The 17,726-nt window shown below is 52.7% G+C and overlaps 1 protein-coding gene across 6 annotated transcripts in view; it reads left to right on the forward strand.

The window, feature by feature from the left end:
• ZBTB16 (zinc finger and BTB domain containing 16) overlaps positions 1-17,726 on the forward strand; it is a 55,315-nt gene that overhangs the window by 22,977 nt on the left and 14,612 nt on the right. For 5 of the 6 annotated variants that reach the window (XM_082297114.1, XM_082297115.1, XM_082297111.1 and 2 more), the window contains 2 exons: positions 4,677-4,774; positions 12,876-12,962. In XM_082297114.1, coding sequence (XP_082153240.1) covers positions 4,677-4,774; positions 12,876-12,962 — 185 coding nt within the window. Of the gene's footprint in view, positions 1-4,676; positions 4,775-8,100; positions 9,434-12,875; positions 12,963-17,726 lie in introns of those variants that run through there. The other variant, XM_082297116.1, reaches the window with a different exon arrangement.

Raw genomic sequence — 17,726 nt, forward strand, 5'->3', positions numbered from 1 at the left:
ACCCTCACCCTTTGCCAGCACTCATGGGGCTGAGCCCCCGCAGCATCCCCCGGTCCCACAGCATCCTCTGGTCCTACTGCCCACAGCATCTGCCAGCCCCACATCCCCGCAGGACCCCCGTCCATCCCATGGCATGGCGTTCCTGGGAGATGCAGGGGAGCAAACCAGGGAAATGCAGCAGGATGGATGGGGAAGATCTGTGGAATGGGGATCTTGACCTGATGCATGGGCATTGGGAGATGCAGAAAAACTGCCGTGGAAGTCCCAAGTACAGATTTCTGGTGCAGGACTCTGAGTACTGCACTTTTGCATGCTTTTGCCTGGCTTTGGGCTGGTCAGGACTCAGCTGTTTTGCTTGTATCATGCAGCCTCCCAATTCCCCCACTGTGTTTTGTGTCCAAAATTTGGATTGGGCAGGATGTGGGCAGGGATGTGCAAGCCCCTGCAGCCGTGGCTCTCCCATGCCAGGCTGTGTTTCAGCCACACACTGCTCCAGGCTTTGTCTCGGGGCTCGCTGCTCCAACAGGTACCGAGTGAACCTCAGCTGCGCCGGTGCCTTTCCTCGGCAGCGAGTGGTTCTTGCCTCCCCTCGGTAGCTGGCCACCCTGCCAAGCTGTGCCCTGGCCTGGAGATGACAAAGTGCCCTTTAGTTAATTGCAGAACGGATCGCCTGGAGTTAAAAGTTCTGATTTATATGACTATGGCTCTAACTGCTCAATAACATGGGCCCGTAATCTACTTTCATTTCAAACAGAAGGGTGATTTATGGGGCAGCATGCCACTTTAGCTCAGAAATGAGGTGTTCAACATATGCTCTGTTGACATAAATTTGGAATTTATTGCTCCTGTCAAAACTGCCTGTTGGACAAAGGTGCGCATTAAGGCAATAAATGGCTTGGAATAGTTTTCTGTCAAATTTCCTAACCATTGTATTCACTCTGTTTGCGGGGGAAAATACACACTTAAAAGTAATCAAACGGCCAAGAGCCATGCGTCTTGTTCAGGGTGGAGGGAGGGGAGGGGGTCTCCTCCTGCTTCCCGAAAGGGGTGGCGGGGAGGGGCTGGGATACAAGAGTTCCTCAAGTAAAGACAGCAGAAGGCCATTTTAGGCAGGGTTTTAAGCAGCCAGAGCAGAGATTTACTTGTGGTGGTAGTGGGACACTTGCAGTGGTCTTTAGGTACCAGGGCTGCACCCATACCCACACCCTGGTATGCTCCACCAAACTCCTGCACCCTGAGATGCTCTGCCAAACCCCTGCATCCCCGAGGAGTGGTCATCCGCGTTTGCCACCATCCCCAGCCTTTTCACACAAAGCACCCTGTGGGGAAAACTCATAATTTTTACACCACGCAGTCTCGCTGGAGTCGCCGTCCCTTTGAAGTGCTTTTTGTGGGGCATTTACAGGCCTTTTTAATTACTGGCAGCTTGCGAGGGGCCAGCCTCTCGCCCAGCTTTTGTTTGCCGGTGCTGGGCGGGGAGGGAGTGTAGCTCGGTTTGCATTCTGCCTGGAGAGCCCCTAGCCAAAGCCCTGTGCTGGGGCTCACTTGGGAAGGTCGGATCCAGCCCTGGGACACTGTGCCACGGGCATCCTTGTTGCCCTGGGCATCCTCGTCGCCCTGGGCCATCCTCTATGCAGGAGCATCCTTGAGTGATATCTCACAGCCTGGAAGCTTTGGCTGACTTTGTTTTCATGCAGTTCAAGTGGGACACTGAGTGGGAATTAGAGGAAAACCCTCTTTTTACAAAAAAGGTGCTTTTTCCGCTTGCCTCTGTTCTCCATCCCGTGGGCGCCTTCTCGGCTCATGTGCTTGTAGGGACCTTGCAACAGAAAGGAGCACGATTTCAGCCTCAGATCAGAATAATAAAGCATGGTTTATCTTTTGGCACAGAGTCTGGGCAGCACTGGGATGTATTATAACGCCCTTCACTCCCCCGCCCACTCTTTCTGGAGGCACAACTTCAGAAGCACATATTGATCTTTCTCCTCAGATCTTAACAGCCCAAGCAGCCGTAATACCTTGCTTACATCTGCCAGGTTTTTGTGCAGTTTTGCAACATCTCCTTAATCCGGCAAGCAGAAATAGAACATTTCAATCATATTTCGCTACCAGGAAATGGAGCAGATAAAGCGCTTTAAGACCTTGTTGAAAGGGACCGTGCAAGATGGCGAGTGATAAGAACGTCCTAGAAGCAGGCGCTCAGCGGAAAACTTTTGTCGCCACTAAAATTTGTTGATAGAGATATTGCAACTAAATTACTCATTGAGCACCCCTGTGCCCCATTGAAACAATAGAGAGAGGATGTGACTTGGGGGTATCGTAGCGCCCTGGGCAGTAGCAGGTGCGGATTTCCAGGGCACCATGGCACCAGTGGGGTTGGGGGTCTCCTCATTCCATTGTTGCCCCACTCTGCGCTGGGAAGATGGGAGAAGAGGTTGTGCTTGCCATAGGTTTGGGAGATGGAGAGGAAGGAAACTTGTCATTCTGTTTCTCTGTTTCTTGAGACTCACTTTAAAAACCCCCAAACCTCCATGTTGTACTTCTCAATTAGACTGTAATTTGGGAAAAAGGCGTTCTGGCCTCAGAAGGGGCAGTGTGGACCCGGAGTTTGCAGTGCTCTTCCTAACAAAGTGGTTCTAACCTGGTGTTAAGTGCAGGAGTGAACACAGCCCAAGCCAAGGAGTGTGACAGGCATGTCCCAAATTAAAAATGCAAAATGAGAAGGTTGTCACTTATTGAGCTGCTCGTTGGCAGAGGAGCCCTGTCAGGAGGCTGGTGTTTTATTTATTTTTGCCAGGCGGATAAATCCTTTGGATTGTAAACCTTCTTGGCCTGAATTCGTGCATGACTCCTAATCCTCTGCTATGACACAGTGAATTCAGGACAAGCCTGATTAATAATTACATTATACAGCAAAGTTGAGAGTTGAAACCAACTCCTGCTCCTTTCCCTTCTGCTCTGCAACATTCACTCACTGCTGAACATCACAGGGTCTTCTCCTGCTGACTCTTCCTGTGCTGCTGTTCAGTATCCTGCAAGGTGGGATGCGGGGCTGGCAGCCAGGGAAGAAGCCCCTGAGCCCCATGGGGCAGGGGTGGTTTGGGGCTCTGGGCTCTCTGAAGCAGTGAGGGGTGATCCTGCTTGGAGTCAGAGCAGCAGCAGCTTTGCGCCAATAAAACTTACACCTCGGGGGAAGTACGGCGGGAGCTCGCAGGCACATGGTCCTCGCAAGCCTGCACAGCTGGGGCTGAGCCCTCCCACAAGAGGATCCACATCCAGCCCTGGACAGGACCATCCCTGTTTTGTCTTTGGCAGCAAGGCAATAGAAATACTCTCGTCCTGCTGCCGCGCGATGATAAGTGGTGGCTGCGATCAGAGGTCAGCAGGCAGCTATGGGCTGTGTTACTCCTCAACACACACAAATACTTCTCTGTTTACAGCATCTGATGTTGAAACTTTGCACATGCTGCTGTCCGGAGTCCTCCCCAGCCATAGGTCTGAGTGGTTCATGGTGACCGAGGGCTGGCAGGCAGCAGCCTATGCATTTGGGGCTCAGGGGCATTGATCAGCGTGGCTGTCCAGCCCAGAGCCAGGTGGCTTTGTAAAGAGTCTATTTGTCACCAGTGGAGGTTGTGAAATAAAGCACCAAGCCCCCATTCCGGGGCTGTGCAACTGCTAGTTCTGGGCACTGTGTCCCTCCATGCGCCCTTAGCAGCAGAGGCTGTCGTGGGGACCAAGCCTCAGGGTGCTCCCCTGCAGGGTGGTGGGGGCTGAGCAATGGCTGGTCCCAAAGGGGAGGGGAAATGGGTCTGGAGGGGCTGCCAGGGGCAGCAGTGATGTCTTTGGAGAGAGATGGGATTAGGTTGGGTTCATTGATAGTTGTAGACTTGGACAGTGCTCTTTAATGCTGCCTGTTAAAGGTCATTCCACTTGGTCCAGAGCTTGATCACCCAAAGATGGAGCATCAACGTCTTCACAGCAAAGAATGGGCAATAACGCAGAGTTTGGCCACTGTGGCCGAGCCTGGCACCCCTTGCTGTGATCAGTGCCTGTGGCCAGTGCCCTGGGCAGAAAGGCCCTTCCTGGTCACCAGGATGTGGGGGATGCTCAGCCCTCCGGCACGCTGTGGGGTGGGAGACGCAATCGGAGGTTGTGCAATGCCGCCTGGGCGTAGCTCAGTGTGTACCTGGGGCTGCCAGGAAACGGTGAGTGGCATGTTTCCTGTTTGCAAGCTGGTGGTTGTGTTTGTTGCTTGTGATTTGTGTCGTGCTGAATTTGGATGGAAATTGGGATTTGGTTAGAAATGCACACAAACAACCTCTTAAAGTGGTCAGGGTTTTTTCTTGGAGTACAGTGCCTTTTTCAAAAGCACTCCGAACATGGGGAAGGAGTTTGCCAACACAGACCTTGCCTTAACTCCAGATTTCAGATGTATCAAGTTTATCAAAAGACTCCAACAATAGCAACAATGACAAACACTGATGGGAAGAGGGTTGTCTCCTCAGTCCTGGGGAGTCACATGGGACCCCCCATCCATACCCTCCTTGCAGTGCTTCTCAAGCCGGCACTTACTTTGGGCAATGTGTGGGTTGCAGGAAGCACCAGGCGGTTTTTTAGTGTTGTTTTGGGTCACTTTCCCCCCATTTCAGGACTAACCCTTCTTTGTTCTCCCCTAGGAAGCTGCACAGTGGGATGAAGACATACGGATGCGAGCTGTGCGGGAAGCGGTTCCTGGACAGCTTGCGGCTGCGAATGCACTTACTGGCTCACTCAGGTGGGTTGGGAGGGGGTGCTGGGCTGGGGGTGGGGGGCTGCTCTGTGTGTCCACCCAGGGATGCTGTGGCCGCCCAGCTCACACGTCTCCTCCACAGCAGACACGTGCAGAGCTGGCTGCACCCTTCCCCGGGCAGCACATTGCAAACTTGTTCTCCAGTGCCCAGTAATTTGATTTATTTAAGTTTTCTTTTTTGGAGTTTGTTTTCAATTCCTTAATTCTGGAAATATTTACCAGACTAAGGAGCTCAGAATAACAAACTCTACATGCCACGCAGCTGCTCATGGTCAGCCCTGCTCATAGCGTGAGCATTGCTTTTACCTCGGGCCCCCGCCGCAGGTTCGTTAGCAAAACTGCAGAATTAGGCGTTCTCTGACTAATGAATCCAAGTAGCAGGTTCACGGGCTGCAGGGTCTTTAATTAAATAGATAGGGGAGGGCTGGAGTGCTGCACTGGAGGGAAGATTTGTGCTCTGCAAGTCCTTGTCAGCTGATGTTTCCCTTGGGGTGCAGTCCTGGCACAGCTGGGGGTCTGATGTGGAGAACTGGACACAGCCAGGGGACCCCTGGACTCAGACGCGGTCGGGAGCCCTTGTTCCTCCTGCTCCAAGGACCGATCTCTAGGGGTTGGCAGGTACTGTAGCCACAGATCTGCTTGCACACAGCTTGGCAGGGAAGCTGTATTATATTTTAAATGCTTTTATACACTTTTATCTAATTTTTCACCTGTTTTCACTTTTTTTCCCCCCACTGCCTCTTGTTCCTGAGGTAGGGGGGTGCTCCATCTGGCCAGGTGCTGCTTTCTGGTTTTTGGGTCAATAGACCCAGCCCTGACCCCACCCCCATCCCACATTATGTGGGCCAGGTACCAGCTCCTCAGGGTGCCCACAGGCAGCAGCAGGTTGCTGGAGGAGGTCCCTGGGATGCTGGTCCCCTCCAGGACTGGGGTTAAGGATGCTGTTCCCCCCCCAGCACTGGTGCACACGGCTTGTGTTTGTTATGGTCGTGCTGGCTCAGAGCCTGTCCCTGGCAGGCAGCCAGCTTTGTGGGTACAGTATGTACAGTGAACGCTGAGCCAAGCTCGTCATCGCACAGGATTTTTTTTTTTTTTTTGGTAAATCCGGCGAGGATGGGGGGGGGTGGGGTGGGGCGGGGAGAGCGCTGCCTCGAGCTCACAAACAGCCGCTGTGAATTCCAGCGCTGTTATTTATTAAAGCAGGAGACCTTTGCACCTCTTCCCTCGCCTCCCCCCCGCCACCAGCCCTGGACGCAGCAAGGTTGTACTGGAGCAGTGGTGTGGGGCTTGTTTTCAGCTCTGAAGGCAGCTTTGCCTCCATACCAATGGACTGTGTGTTTAACTGGGAGTTGCAGTGGGATGTCTTGTGCCCCCTGGCACCCTTCTCCAGCCCCAGTGCCAAAGGGTTTAAGGGGGTTAACATCTGCAGCTTCCCCATCCAAGTGTTGATGGGTTATGGTAAAGGTTCCTATTGAGGACCTGGTTGGGGACCAGCCCTGGGGGGCTGTGGTGCTCTGTGGCAGGGTGGGCTGGGTGCACAGTGCTGTTGTGCCGCAGCCTTGCAGGTGCAGGGTAAATACTCGTCCCCATGTTGAATCTCAGTATAAAGCGTAAATGTAAAGTCTTTAATGCCATGCAGAGTCTTTCCCTACCTGCTGCCCACTCTGCTGGCAGGCAAGCTCTCAGAGACCTCTAAGGCTGATGAAGAGAGTTGCTCCTCTCTCAGAAAAGCAAATTGCCAGGGAAGGCGAGGTGGGAGACCCAGCTTGTTGGTTCTGTGGTTCAGAGCACCATTGGTTTGACCAGGGAGGCTGATCCCAGCACTGCTGCTCCCTCAGTTGTATCCTCTCCAGAGCTGATGCTCAGTGGGTGCTCATTCTCAGCCTGGGATGTCAGTTACTCAGCACCTGCTGTGAGCTGGGTTTGTTCCCCAGGATAGGGAGGAAGGGGCGTTTCTGCCTGTCCCCACTTGCTTTGCCTCTCCGTCCAGCAGAAATGGCTGCTGTGGAGATGGCTGCGCACCCCTTCTCCACTCTGGTCTGGGAGCAGTGGGAATAGCCGATAGTGTGCAGGGATGCTCATGGGCAGCATGGGCAGTGTACAGGCAGCAGCCCTGCAGACCCCTGCCCTGTTGCTTCACACCCTCCCTCCCCACCCAAATATGCTCCTTCATCGTCAGGAGAGGCAGAAGAAAGCCCCAAGGTCCTGTTGGGTTATGGACACCTGTCCAGGGAGCAGAGGTTACTGAGGGAGTGGGGTCCAACGGGCTGGTAGGGATGGTACCTCAGACAGAAGGGACGGGCACATCCCACCCTTGCCTCTCTCTGCCCAGTGGAAGGAGAGGGGGCTCATCCCAGGCCATTCACCTGCACCGAGCATTGCCCCTCTGCCCCGGTATCGGCGGTGCCCCGCGCGGGTGGGATGTGCGGGGCGGAGGGGGGGTGACCGCGGCTCTGGCCCCCTTGCCCCGGCCGGTACCCGCGGCGGCTCCCTGGGGAGGCCTCCGCCCCCCCGGCCCGGCTGGCCGGCGTCCCGCGCTCCGTCCCGGGTGATGTCAGCGGCCTGCCGGCAGGTCTGGATGTTCTGCCAGCGTTCCCGCGTTTATGATCATCCGCAGATGTGCATCCAAGAACACACTGTACCCACAGCAGAAATTAATGCAGGCTTGACTGCCGGCCAAGCCGTGTACACGGGGGAGAGGAAGAAAGAAAACAAAAACTGTTTAGTGCTGTTTATAAATTATACACTGGCTGATGAAAAATACATTTCTCCTATTCCCCCCCCCCCCCCCATCCTCTCTGCCTCAAGAGCCTGAGCTGAGACCAGAAAAATATGGTTTGCTTTTTAGCTCCTGTTTTGGCCGAGTTCCTGGACCTGGCCACTGGCTTGAAGCCAGCTTCTTGCTTCTCCCCACCCTCACCTGATGAAATATGTTTATTTTTCACTCACTGTCTCTCACCGCTCCCTTGGTTTGGCCACCCCTTGTTATTGACATTATTGACATTATAGACATTATTGAAGGCAGTGTGCCAGGACCCCTCGCACATGCCCAAAGCATCCGACGGCCATCCATCCGTCTTGCTCCCTCACAATGTCCGTGGCCATCGCCACCCACTCAATTTCTGCTGGAGGGGCGAAACTTCCCTAACTTCCCCCAAGGTTGTGGTGCTGGAGACCCCCCTCACTTGGGCTGGGGGGCAAATGGGGCAGGACCCCCCCATCCCTGCCCCCCCCGCCCGTGCGCTCGCCAGCCATTTACGCAGCTTTTGTGTTGTTTTTAATACTGCTAATGTTTATCATTTGCCCAACAGGCTTGACAGATTTTGTTTCCTGTCGAGCGGCGGCGGTGGCGAAGCCCCCCCGGTTGCCAAGGAGCCGCCTCCCCGCACCGTCACGGGCTGATTTGGTATTCCGCGCGGCGCCCCGCCGCATTTCTGTATGCAAGACAAAGTGTTTTGATGGAGGACGATTGCAGGAGTGTCTGGAGGCTGTTTGGAGTTTTATGGGCTGTGCAGTACGCGCCGTGCTCGCTCGCCGCGCGGGGCTGCCAGGGATGGGGTCTGTCATTTTTTCCCTGTGGAGAGGATGCTGCTGGAAAGAGTGGCACTGGCAGGGGCAGCAGGGAAGGGGGTTATGTAAAAACCTGCCAGTTTGGGATCGCAAGTTAAAACTCTGCATTTTAATTATTATTTTTGGAATTAAAATATCCCCTGCTCCACCAGTCCCTGTGTGGTGCAGGAGTTGGTGGCACTGCCTGGCCCAGGTTGGGTGATGGTGTTGCCACTGGCCACCACCTCACCCATCCACAAGCGCCTGCTCCATCACTCCAGGTGCTTTCCCAGAGCTCTCCAGGGCAGCCCTTGAGATGTTGCCACAGCATCCTTCTCAGATAAGTCTCTGGCACTCCAACTCAAGGTCCGTCCTCACTCTGTAATGCCCACACCTCACTCTTTCTTATATTATTATTGCCTTCCCATGGCACTTTGGGAAGCAGGAGCTGAAGCTGACTCTCCAGGCCTGCTCTGCAGCTCCGTCTTTTTTCGACCCTTCTCGGGTTTCTCCACAGTATTTTTTTAGCACAGGATTGCTAGACTTGTCTCTTCCACTTGGGTGAAACAGGGGAGAAGGGAAATAATAATAGTAATAATAATAGTAGTAATAATAATAATAATAATAGCAATAATAAAAACCCCAAAGGGGCTTGATATGGGCAAAAGAAGAAAACAAGAGAATGGGGTAGAGAACAGGCTAAATTTAAAATTGTAATTGGCTGACTTCCACAGGCTTGCGGGTGTTTTAATGACTCATAATAACTTCATTTAAAACCAGCTGAGCAGAAAATAGATTGGAGAGGAGCCTCAGGCCATTATGGATTTGTTTTTTTTTTTTTGACAAGCTCTGTTTTCGGCAGCCAGGAAGGCACTCGCAGAGGGCTCGGCTGCTGCGCTCCCCGAGTTGGTGGTCTGCCCAGCAGAGATTGTATAGAAGCCTGGCTGGTTCTTCTCTTTTTTTCCCTTTTTTTTTTTGACTGATTAAAAATAGATGCCTTGAGGTATTATTTTAGCATCACTGTGGTTTGGTGATTTTTTTCTTTGCACTTCTGATGTGGTAAACGGAACATAAATAAAATTGTTTTTGAAATTACTGAATTAATTAGGTAGTAAAGCAACGGCAGCGCATAAATTTTCTTGCCAATTTTTTTTAATCCATATTTCCCCCCCCCCCTTCTCTATCTTCTCACCAATTACAGCCTGTTAATAATATATAATCCCAAATTTTTATTAATCCCTTCTACTGAGGGAGGGGATGTCACATTCTACTGATGGGGCCTTTGTGCCGAAACAGCAGCAGGGAAGGCTGGATCCTCCCCCACCACTCTCCTCACCAATTTCCCATCTTCCTCCTCCCTTAGCCATCTTCCTCCTCCTCCAGAGGATGCTGGCAGCCCCTCTTTTTCCTTTATTCCTTATTTTTTCCTGAGCTGGAGTTCAGAGCGCCTCTTCCATAGCCCCACGGAAGTTTCTCCTCCCCAATAAAGTAATTAAGTGATGGACATTGGGGGGGTCTGTTGGGATAAAGGTGGCTGAAACAAGATGGTCTCTGTCATCCAACCCACCGAGCTAAGCCTGGCTGGCTGGGAGGGAGCTGCAGCCCCTGCCTGTGTCATGGTCTGTGGGGCATCCTGCTCCCAAGAGCCACCGTACACCCCAGCAGCCTGTTCCCTCACATTTATTGGAGGGGAAATTAGAATCATAGAACCACTAAGGTTTGAAAAGACGTCCAAGATCATGAAGTCCAACCTGAGTTCTGCCCCTCCTTGTGGCTTTGCTGGGGACACTGCAGACCTGGGCAGTTGCAACCTTACTTGGGGGGGCAGATGGGGCAGCAATGACTATGCAGATTGTGCAGGATGGAACAAGCAGCGGCTCCTCACCCGTTTGCACCAGGGACCTTTATTAGGTGGGGGTTATAAATTTGCTTGTGCAGATATAAATGTACGGCAGGGGGGTTGGTGCCAACAGCAAGGCTCGCGCTGAAACACAGCTGATACTTGGCAGCACGCGGCGTCCTGTCCCATCCCATCGATAAGATCATCTGGAGATATCTATATATTGTAGGCAATACGAGGCACTGGCTAAATATACCCTGCCCAAACCTGCGTGTGTGTTCAGAGAGGCTGATGGTTTCTGTTTAAAGCAGGGAGAAAGGCAGGGGGGGAGAAGAGAGCCCTGCCATGAGCTCCGCTTTCCAACGTGTCCTGCTCCCTTTCATAACAAACAGCAAGCCATGGTGGTTTTTTTTCAGAGCCCTGTTATAATAAGCTCAGATGTTGGATGACATTTTCCCGGTGACTCACATAGTAAAATTAACCTTGAACTATTTACATATTCAATCGCCGCCCTCCTCCTCCTCCCCCTCCCCGCCGGCGTGTGTACATTACAGGAATTCTGGCTCCGTTTCAGTTTTTGTTTTGCTGATGAGAAAAAAAAAAAAAAAAAAAGAAAAAAAAAGAAAAAAAAAAAAGAAAAAAATTCCCCCCGCCTGGAGTACACATCTACTTGAGGGAAAGAACACGCAGTCCTGGCCTTTGGAAATTGGCAGGCGGCGTGCTGTTCCCGCGCTGATAAGAGGTACTGTAAATAAAACTGTACGGCAGCGCCTGCTGTAAATGCCCCGCGTCTGTACTCATTGTTCTGACAGCTCCGGCTTTTTTTGGGTCCGCTGTTTTGGTACACACTGTGCTTCCTTATGTAAGCCAGTGCGCCCAGCTCCTCCCTGCGTTCACCCTGTTTATTTTCGCCTCGCCAGGAATTTTTCCTCCCCCCCCTCCGCCCGCCCCCCAGCCAGATGCTGGCTGCCTTTGCCTCGCTTGGCTGTGCCTCCCTGCGTCTCTGCGGCCCCTCTGGCCACAGCTTGTGGAGGGCACTGGCACATCTCTCCTCCCCACTAATCCCATGTGGAAATGGGGGAAGTAAAAGCAAACCCCGTGTTTAGCAGGACCCTGCTGTGTCTCAGCCTGCGGATGCAGCGAGCCCCTCCAAGCACAGAATGCCCACTATTGCCGGTGCACAGCCGCAGGGAGGGGGCAACACACCAGCAGCCACCCTGCCTGGGGAGAACCTGTTGCTGCCACAGTTGTTGCATCCTCACAGATCGAGGGTTGCCATATCCTCATGGATCACACTTTGCTGCGGTGGGGCCGGCGGAGCTTTGAGTGGCGATGGAGAGCCATTGCCTTGGCAACTGCCGGCTGCGCGTTGCCCGCACCGTGTGCCGAGCGGAGGGCAGCCCGCGCTGCTGCCCTATCGATCCGGCCCCTCGCCGCCCTGGCAGCTTCTCCCCATCCCGGCACCTTCGTGGACACACTCTTCTCCCTGCTGTGCCTGGAGGGGGGACCTCTGGCAGTACCCGCATCTCAGGGATGCCCCACATCCCTGATGGAGTCCCGGGCGCGGGGTCCCCTGGCCGGTGGCAGGTGCGAGGGAGCCACCCTGGAGCCCCCCAGAGTTTGGGTGTGTTCGCCCCTTTGGAGCAGCCAACAGCCCAGGTGCACTCGGGTTGTTTTGAATGCAAACTTGACATCGCAGCGAGGGCGGCGACGAACAGCATATGCACAGTAAACAGGCAGACTGTCATATTGATTAACAGATGAGACCTCTATTATCGATCAGCTCTTGGCGAGAAAATTTATCACTTTTAATTTCGCCGCTGCCAAATATTTCTGCCTGCGAGCCAGCCGTTACCGAGACAATTTAAAGGCAAAGGAATTCTCTTTTCAATGCATCTCGTGATACCTCTCTCCCTATCGCCTTCTCTGCCCACCTTTCCTCAAATCCCACCTTGACTATGGGACAGAGGGCTCAGTGGGGTAGGAAGGAGGGGGGAGAGGCAGTGTGGACCCCGAAAATGGGCAGCACAGCATTCTGCGGGGCAGTGCCCCCGCCTTGAATGCTGCTCTGTCACATTCAGCTCCTCACAACGGATGAATCAAACCTTGAAATGGGGCCGTGGCTTTGTCCCGCAATGCTGTTGGATATGGTGTGTCATTAATCTGGTTTCATCTGGAAGTTACGTGTCTGCTGCTGGGTATCCTCGGTTTTTCCTCACCCAGACCAGCAGCACATGCTGATAGTAATTTTCTAAGAATTGCCCCCAATCCCACGTCTCTTTCCAATAGTCAAAGATGCCTCTGAGCTTCTCACTCAGTTACCCCATTCCAGCCACATCCCTGATCAAGTGCATCTTTGGGTACCGGCAGCAGCAGCCACGATGGGAAGGGACAGGAAACCAATTGCAATTGGATAAGTTACAGTGCTAATGAAATGCGTTGATGTTTAATGATTTAAAAAATAATAATAATCTTTTCCTGGCAAGCAGTTCTGTATTGTGCTGTGATGTGCAAGGAACGGGAGCACAGGGCTGAATGAGGCACTGCTTTTGCTGGCTGCACAGGGGACATTAAACATGAAACCCCTCCATGGCTCTGGTCCTGCAGTGTTAATGGCAGCAGCAGTGTCCATGTGCCCGTTCAGGTGTGGATCTTTCTGTCCCTTGAATAACCCTCCTCTCTCTTTTCTCTCCCCAGCGGGTGCCAAAGCCCTGGTCTGCGATCAGTGTGGTGCCCAGTTCTCGAAGGAAGATGCCCTGGAGACGCACCGGCAGACGCACACTGGTACGTGGCACTCCCTTTCCACCCTTCGCTTAGGCACAGGATTTAACTTTTGGGCTGCCTTTGTCACCCTTTGCCCAACAGAGAGCTGGACCCTCTGCGGTTCCTGCGTCTGCGCTGCCCAGGCAGCCCCAGTTCCTCTTAGACTAAAGCACAGGTATAGGCACCAGTTGGTGCAGTCCTGTTACACCATTGCTCAGCATTAACATGGGAAACAACAGCAGAATAAACATGAGGTCTTTGTCCCCTTTGCAAGCAAAGCTTGTCCCTGTCCGAACACCTCCCAGAAGCTAGTTTCTGCCATGTTTCTTCTCTGGCACTTCCCAGTCCTTCAGTGGTGCCACCATCAGGAGCATGAAGATCTCTTTAAGCCTCTTGCAAAGGCTGCCATGCCTGGGAAAGGTTTGCTTGGGGGAATTCACAGCTGGGCAGTCCCAGGTGGAGCCCTTCACCCTCCGAATCTAGACTGGAGCAGGACAGAGCGCCTGCTCCTTCTGTGCTATATCAGGAGCAGTTTAACCAAGCACAGGTTCGTCTTTCAGTGCTGAAAGCCCTGATAAATGCCAGTGGCAGTGAGTTTGTGCTCAGGGCTGGCACAGAGAACCTGGCCAGCTTCACGCTGGGGATGCAAGGATCGATGCAAAGTGCTGTGTCACCGGGCAGGAATGGCTCTGGCTATCACACGGTCATGGAGCTCTGCTGGCCAAGCACCAGTCCATAAATCCTAAAGTACTTGCCCTCCCTGTCCAGAGCCATACAGCTGTAAGCTGGGTTTTGCCGTTCCAGGTCTGTTTGGAAATGCTGTATGCCGTAGGCTGAGGAGAAGGGCTGTGAAGGGGCAGCCAGCACGAGGGACTGGCTGCACAGGGCTGAACGACCCAAGCCCAGGCAGGGGGTTCAAAGTGGCCAAGCAAATAGCAGCTAGTTCCTCCTTTCCTTCTGTTTCCCAGACCCCTTGAGCATCCTGGGGTGACCAGTGGGAGCCCAGCCGTGGAGCTCAATGATGCCTGCATCAAAACCATCCTGCAGATACAGAGCAGTTTGGCTCACAACCCTGACACTCCTGTAGGGATTAAACCCCCTTTGGCTGGTGAATCCTTGGGGCTGGACTGTGCCAAAGCTCAAAGGGCAATGGGCAACCAGAGTGGCGGGACATGGTGACCCAAGGGGAGCTTGTCATCACCACCTCCAGCTGTAAGCATAGCAGAGAGGGGCTGGGTGGCCAGGGCAACCAAAATGAATTGCTTCCTCTCCTCTGCTGGCATGGAAAGCATCCCTCCCCTGCCTTGCTATGATTAAACCCCTTCCCAAATAACAGCATCTCCCAGAATGTGTTTGTTTTGGGCATCCTCCCTTTGCCCTTAGCTGCAGTTTGGCTGGCAAAAGTCCTTCCAGCTTTCCGGGTAAAAGAAATGCATAACCCCTTTTGGTAGAGAGGCAGGTAGAAGCCTTCAGGGATGGCATCAAAAGCTGAGTAGGGTGTCTGGTACAGGCTGACCAAATCCACCCATGTTACTCAAAAACAGTGTTCAGGGGAGACATGGGACCTCTCCACAAGAGCTTTGTGCAGGAGATGAACAGTTCTTGGGGTTTCCTTTCAGCATATGGCACGATTTCTCAAGTGGACTGTCAGCACCCAGGACCCCCTTTATGTTATTTCTTTTCCCACTGCCCTCCCTGCTGCTTCAAATGACAGTAACACAGAGCCAGGCTGTTGTACATGTGCTGCATCAAGCACTTCTCATCTCTACAGCAGAAAACTAACACCCCACTTCCTGAGGCAAGGCAAAAAACAAGAATAAATACAAAAAAATAGTTCCTGCTTGTAAGCACAGTGCTGGCAGTACTGCTTGCAGCCCCGTCGACACGGGGCCGAGACGCCCTCTCCGGGTGTGTGCTGTCCTTGGCCCCCGTCCCACCGCAATAGGAAAAGCAGCAACTGTTTTGGCTCATCTGCCAGCAGCACAAGCTTGGTGCTGGGGGGGAGAGCATGGAAAATTCCTCACCCTTCTCCTCAAATGTAGAGGGAAAACCAGAATGCATTGAGATGGCAGCCTGAGTACCCCCAGGCAGCACCGCTGGCAGTCGGGATGTGCACACGGGCGGTGTTCGTGCTAACAGGTTTTGGGCTCGTGCCAACGTTTATAAATATCAGAGGTGACTCGTCTCGAGTTTCCTCCCGTGTGCCAAGGCAGTTAGCGCACGGCAGCCGGTGTCAGTCAGCGGGACAGCACAGATTTACTCCTGACCCAATTTCACGTGGGCATGATCGACACCTAATACAGAGCAAGTTTGCTTCGGCAAGTAGTTGGCTTTTTGATTTGTGGGGTTGGCGTGCCCCTGGCCGTGCTGCCAAGGATGTGCAGAACCCTTCCCTCTCCCTTGCCCGCATACCCTGGGAGCATTCACTTCCTACATACCATCCTCACATCCCTCATACCCCTCTTATCCTCTGCCCTGAGACACCAGTAGCAGAAAAGAGTTAATGAAACCAACATGTAACTGAAAATTGAAAAGCTCTATATCTTCCCCCCTTTTCTTCCCTCCCATTTTTTTCTTTTGCTGGGATGTTGGTAGCGTTTTGATTTAATAGTTGGCCAAACACAAGGGTCTATTTTATTCAGAGTTTACAGGCCTCAGGGCTGTTATTCCTCCAAATTTAATAGCATTGAAATTGCAGGGTTGGCGATAATTTGCCTATCACTTTCTGCTCTCCCATTGATGTTTATTGTCAGCGGGATGGAATCTCAATCCGATTCACTTAGATAACATGTCTGTTAAACATTTAGATAATTGTGCCATCATTAACTTGTCACATTATTTTAGAGATTCAAAACAGTTGTGCAGTATAAACGGAGGTACAAAGGGAGAAAGATCTGGCGTGTGAGAGCAGGAACCCGGGAGCAGAGGTGGCAGGATGCCCCCACGCTGGGTCCCGTGGCAAGTGTTGCTCAACAACCACACAGGGATTTTTAAAATTTTTAAATTATTTTTGTGTTATATACCAGAGCTCTCGGTGTTTTTCCATGGACGAGCATCCCAGCAACCCCGTTACTGGCTTGGGTTTGCCAAGGGATGCGTGGGAGCCTGGAGGAGGTGGAGGGGGCATTGCGCCGGAGCTGCGCTGTCACACAGGCACACACCGCCCCTGTTCTTGGCAAATGTACATTGAGTCCAATTTATTACATAGTTGTGTTAATCTCTTCACATTTGCTTTGCTTTCTCTGCCTCAAAATGGTTGCAGCCCAAAACCTGACAGTGATGCTGCAGATGTATGGCACACTGCTTCTTCTAGTGTGGAAATGACAAATTTTGAGCAAGTGGAACGTAACACGTGAGTTTGGTGATGTGAGCTATAAATCACACTGGAACACAAATTCTGTTTGCCTCACACTCAGTGTGGCACTGCAAGTAATGGTCAGGCCAGCACTCTGCTAGGATGCTGGTATGACTCTGCCGGTGGCTGGGGCTTGTCTCAGTGGTGCCGCTGGCCACCATCAGCCATCTGCAATGTCTCCAACAGCAGATTTGGGAGACGCTGTTTGTGGCTTGTCCTGCTGCATTCTCTTCCACAGCTTGATCAGAGCAATGCCTGGCACAAGCAGCCAGCACAAGCAGTTGGCACACTTCCTTACCAAAACCAGCCTGACGTCTTTCTGGGCTGCCTGTGACTTCCTATTACCATTTCACAGGAATCAGGAGGGTTTTCCGAGAGCAGCCCAATGAGGCTTTGGGGGGAAATACCTCCAGATCATGCTTTTCTCCATAGCTAGAGATAATGCACTGTAGTATTAAGTACGCTTAGAGGTAATTATCCCTCCCGTGCTCGCCTCGGCTCCACAGTCCCGCGGCGGGAGGGAGTGCCGGCAATGCTGTGCTGTGATGGACAGTTGATGCTTCGCAGATTTTCTGTTGGGTGCAAGAGTGGATTTTGGATGCTCAGGTGCCGGCCCCAGCTCACAGAGGGTCTGGGGGAAGTGGGTCCTAGGGGCACAGCACAGAGCCCCTTTGTCTGACAGTAATGTCCTGTGACAGCGCTTGAAATCTGAGTCCTGGCGCGCATTCCTGCAGCCGGGAATCTCCCTGCCTTCCAAACCACAGTTGCTTCTGCCACCTTGACAGCAAATGGCAGCAAGAATTCCCTGTGCTCCTTGGTGCACACGTGGGGAAATGTGATGAGGCCAGTCGTCATGCAAGCTGGTGGATTCACCAAAACAAGCAAGGAGATGGGAGTGTGGCAGAGCCATGCAGCCACGATGGCATCAGGGCCAATGGTCTGCCTTTAATTTTCCTGTGCAAATACTATTTAAACTGCGATGAGAAAAGCCCTCTCTCTAAGCTACGGAGAAATCTTTCTTGTCCCTTAATTCTAGATGAAGGGGATTAGTGTGAACATATTTAACCTCTGACCCGTGGACAAAAGCATTATCAAATTTAGTTGCCAAGTGGCTCCCCATTTAACTGAATCAGTGCGGTATCACAGCAAGTTTTTTCCCTTCCCTCTCTTGAAAGTTTTAGCATCCATTGTTGCCCTGGAGCACCAGAGGGACTCAGCAGCCTTCCTCTGCTGGCAGTCAGGGTGCTGGTCAGAGCCCCATAAGGGAGCACAGCATGACATGGTAGTCACTGCTAGAACCCACAAAGGCTTCACAAAGCCAGCCCCCCAGAAAGCAAAGCCTTCTGTAAATGGGGCTGGTTTCTCCCTGGTTTCTGCATGCCCAACTCAGTGCTGGCCACATGCTGGCCTGTGGTGGCACGGAGGATGCT

The sequence above is a fragment of the Coloeus monedula genome, assembly GCF_965178545.1.
Source record: "Coloeus monedula genome assembly, chromosome: 25".
NCBI classification, from domain to species: domain Eukaryota; kingdom Metazoa; phylum Chordata; class Aves; order Passeriformes; family Corvidae; genus Coloeus; species Coloeus monedula.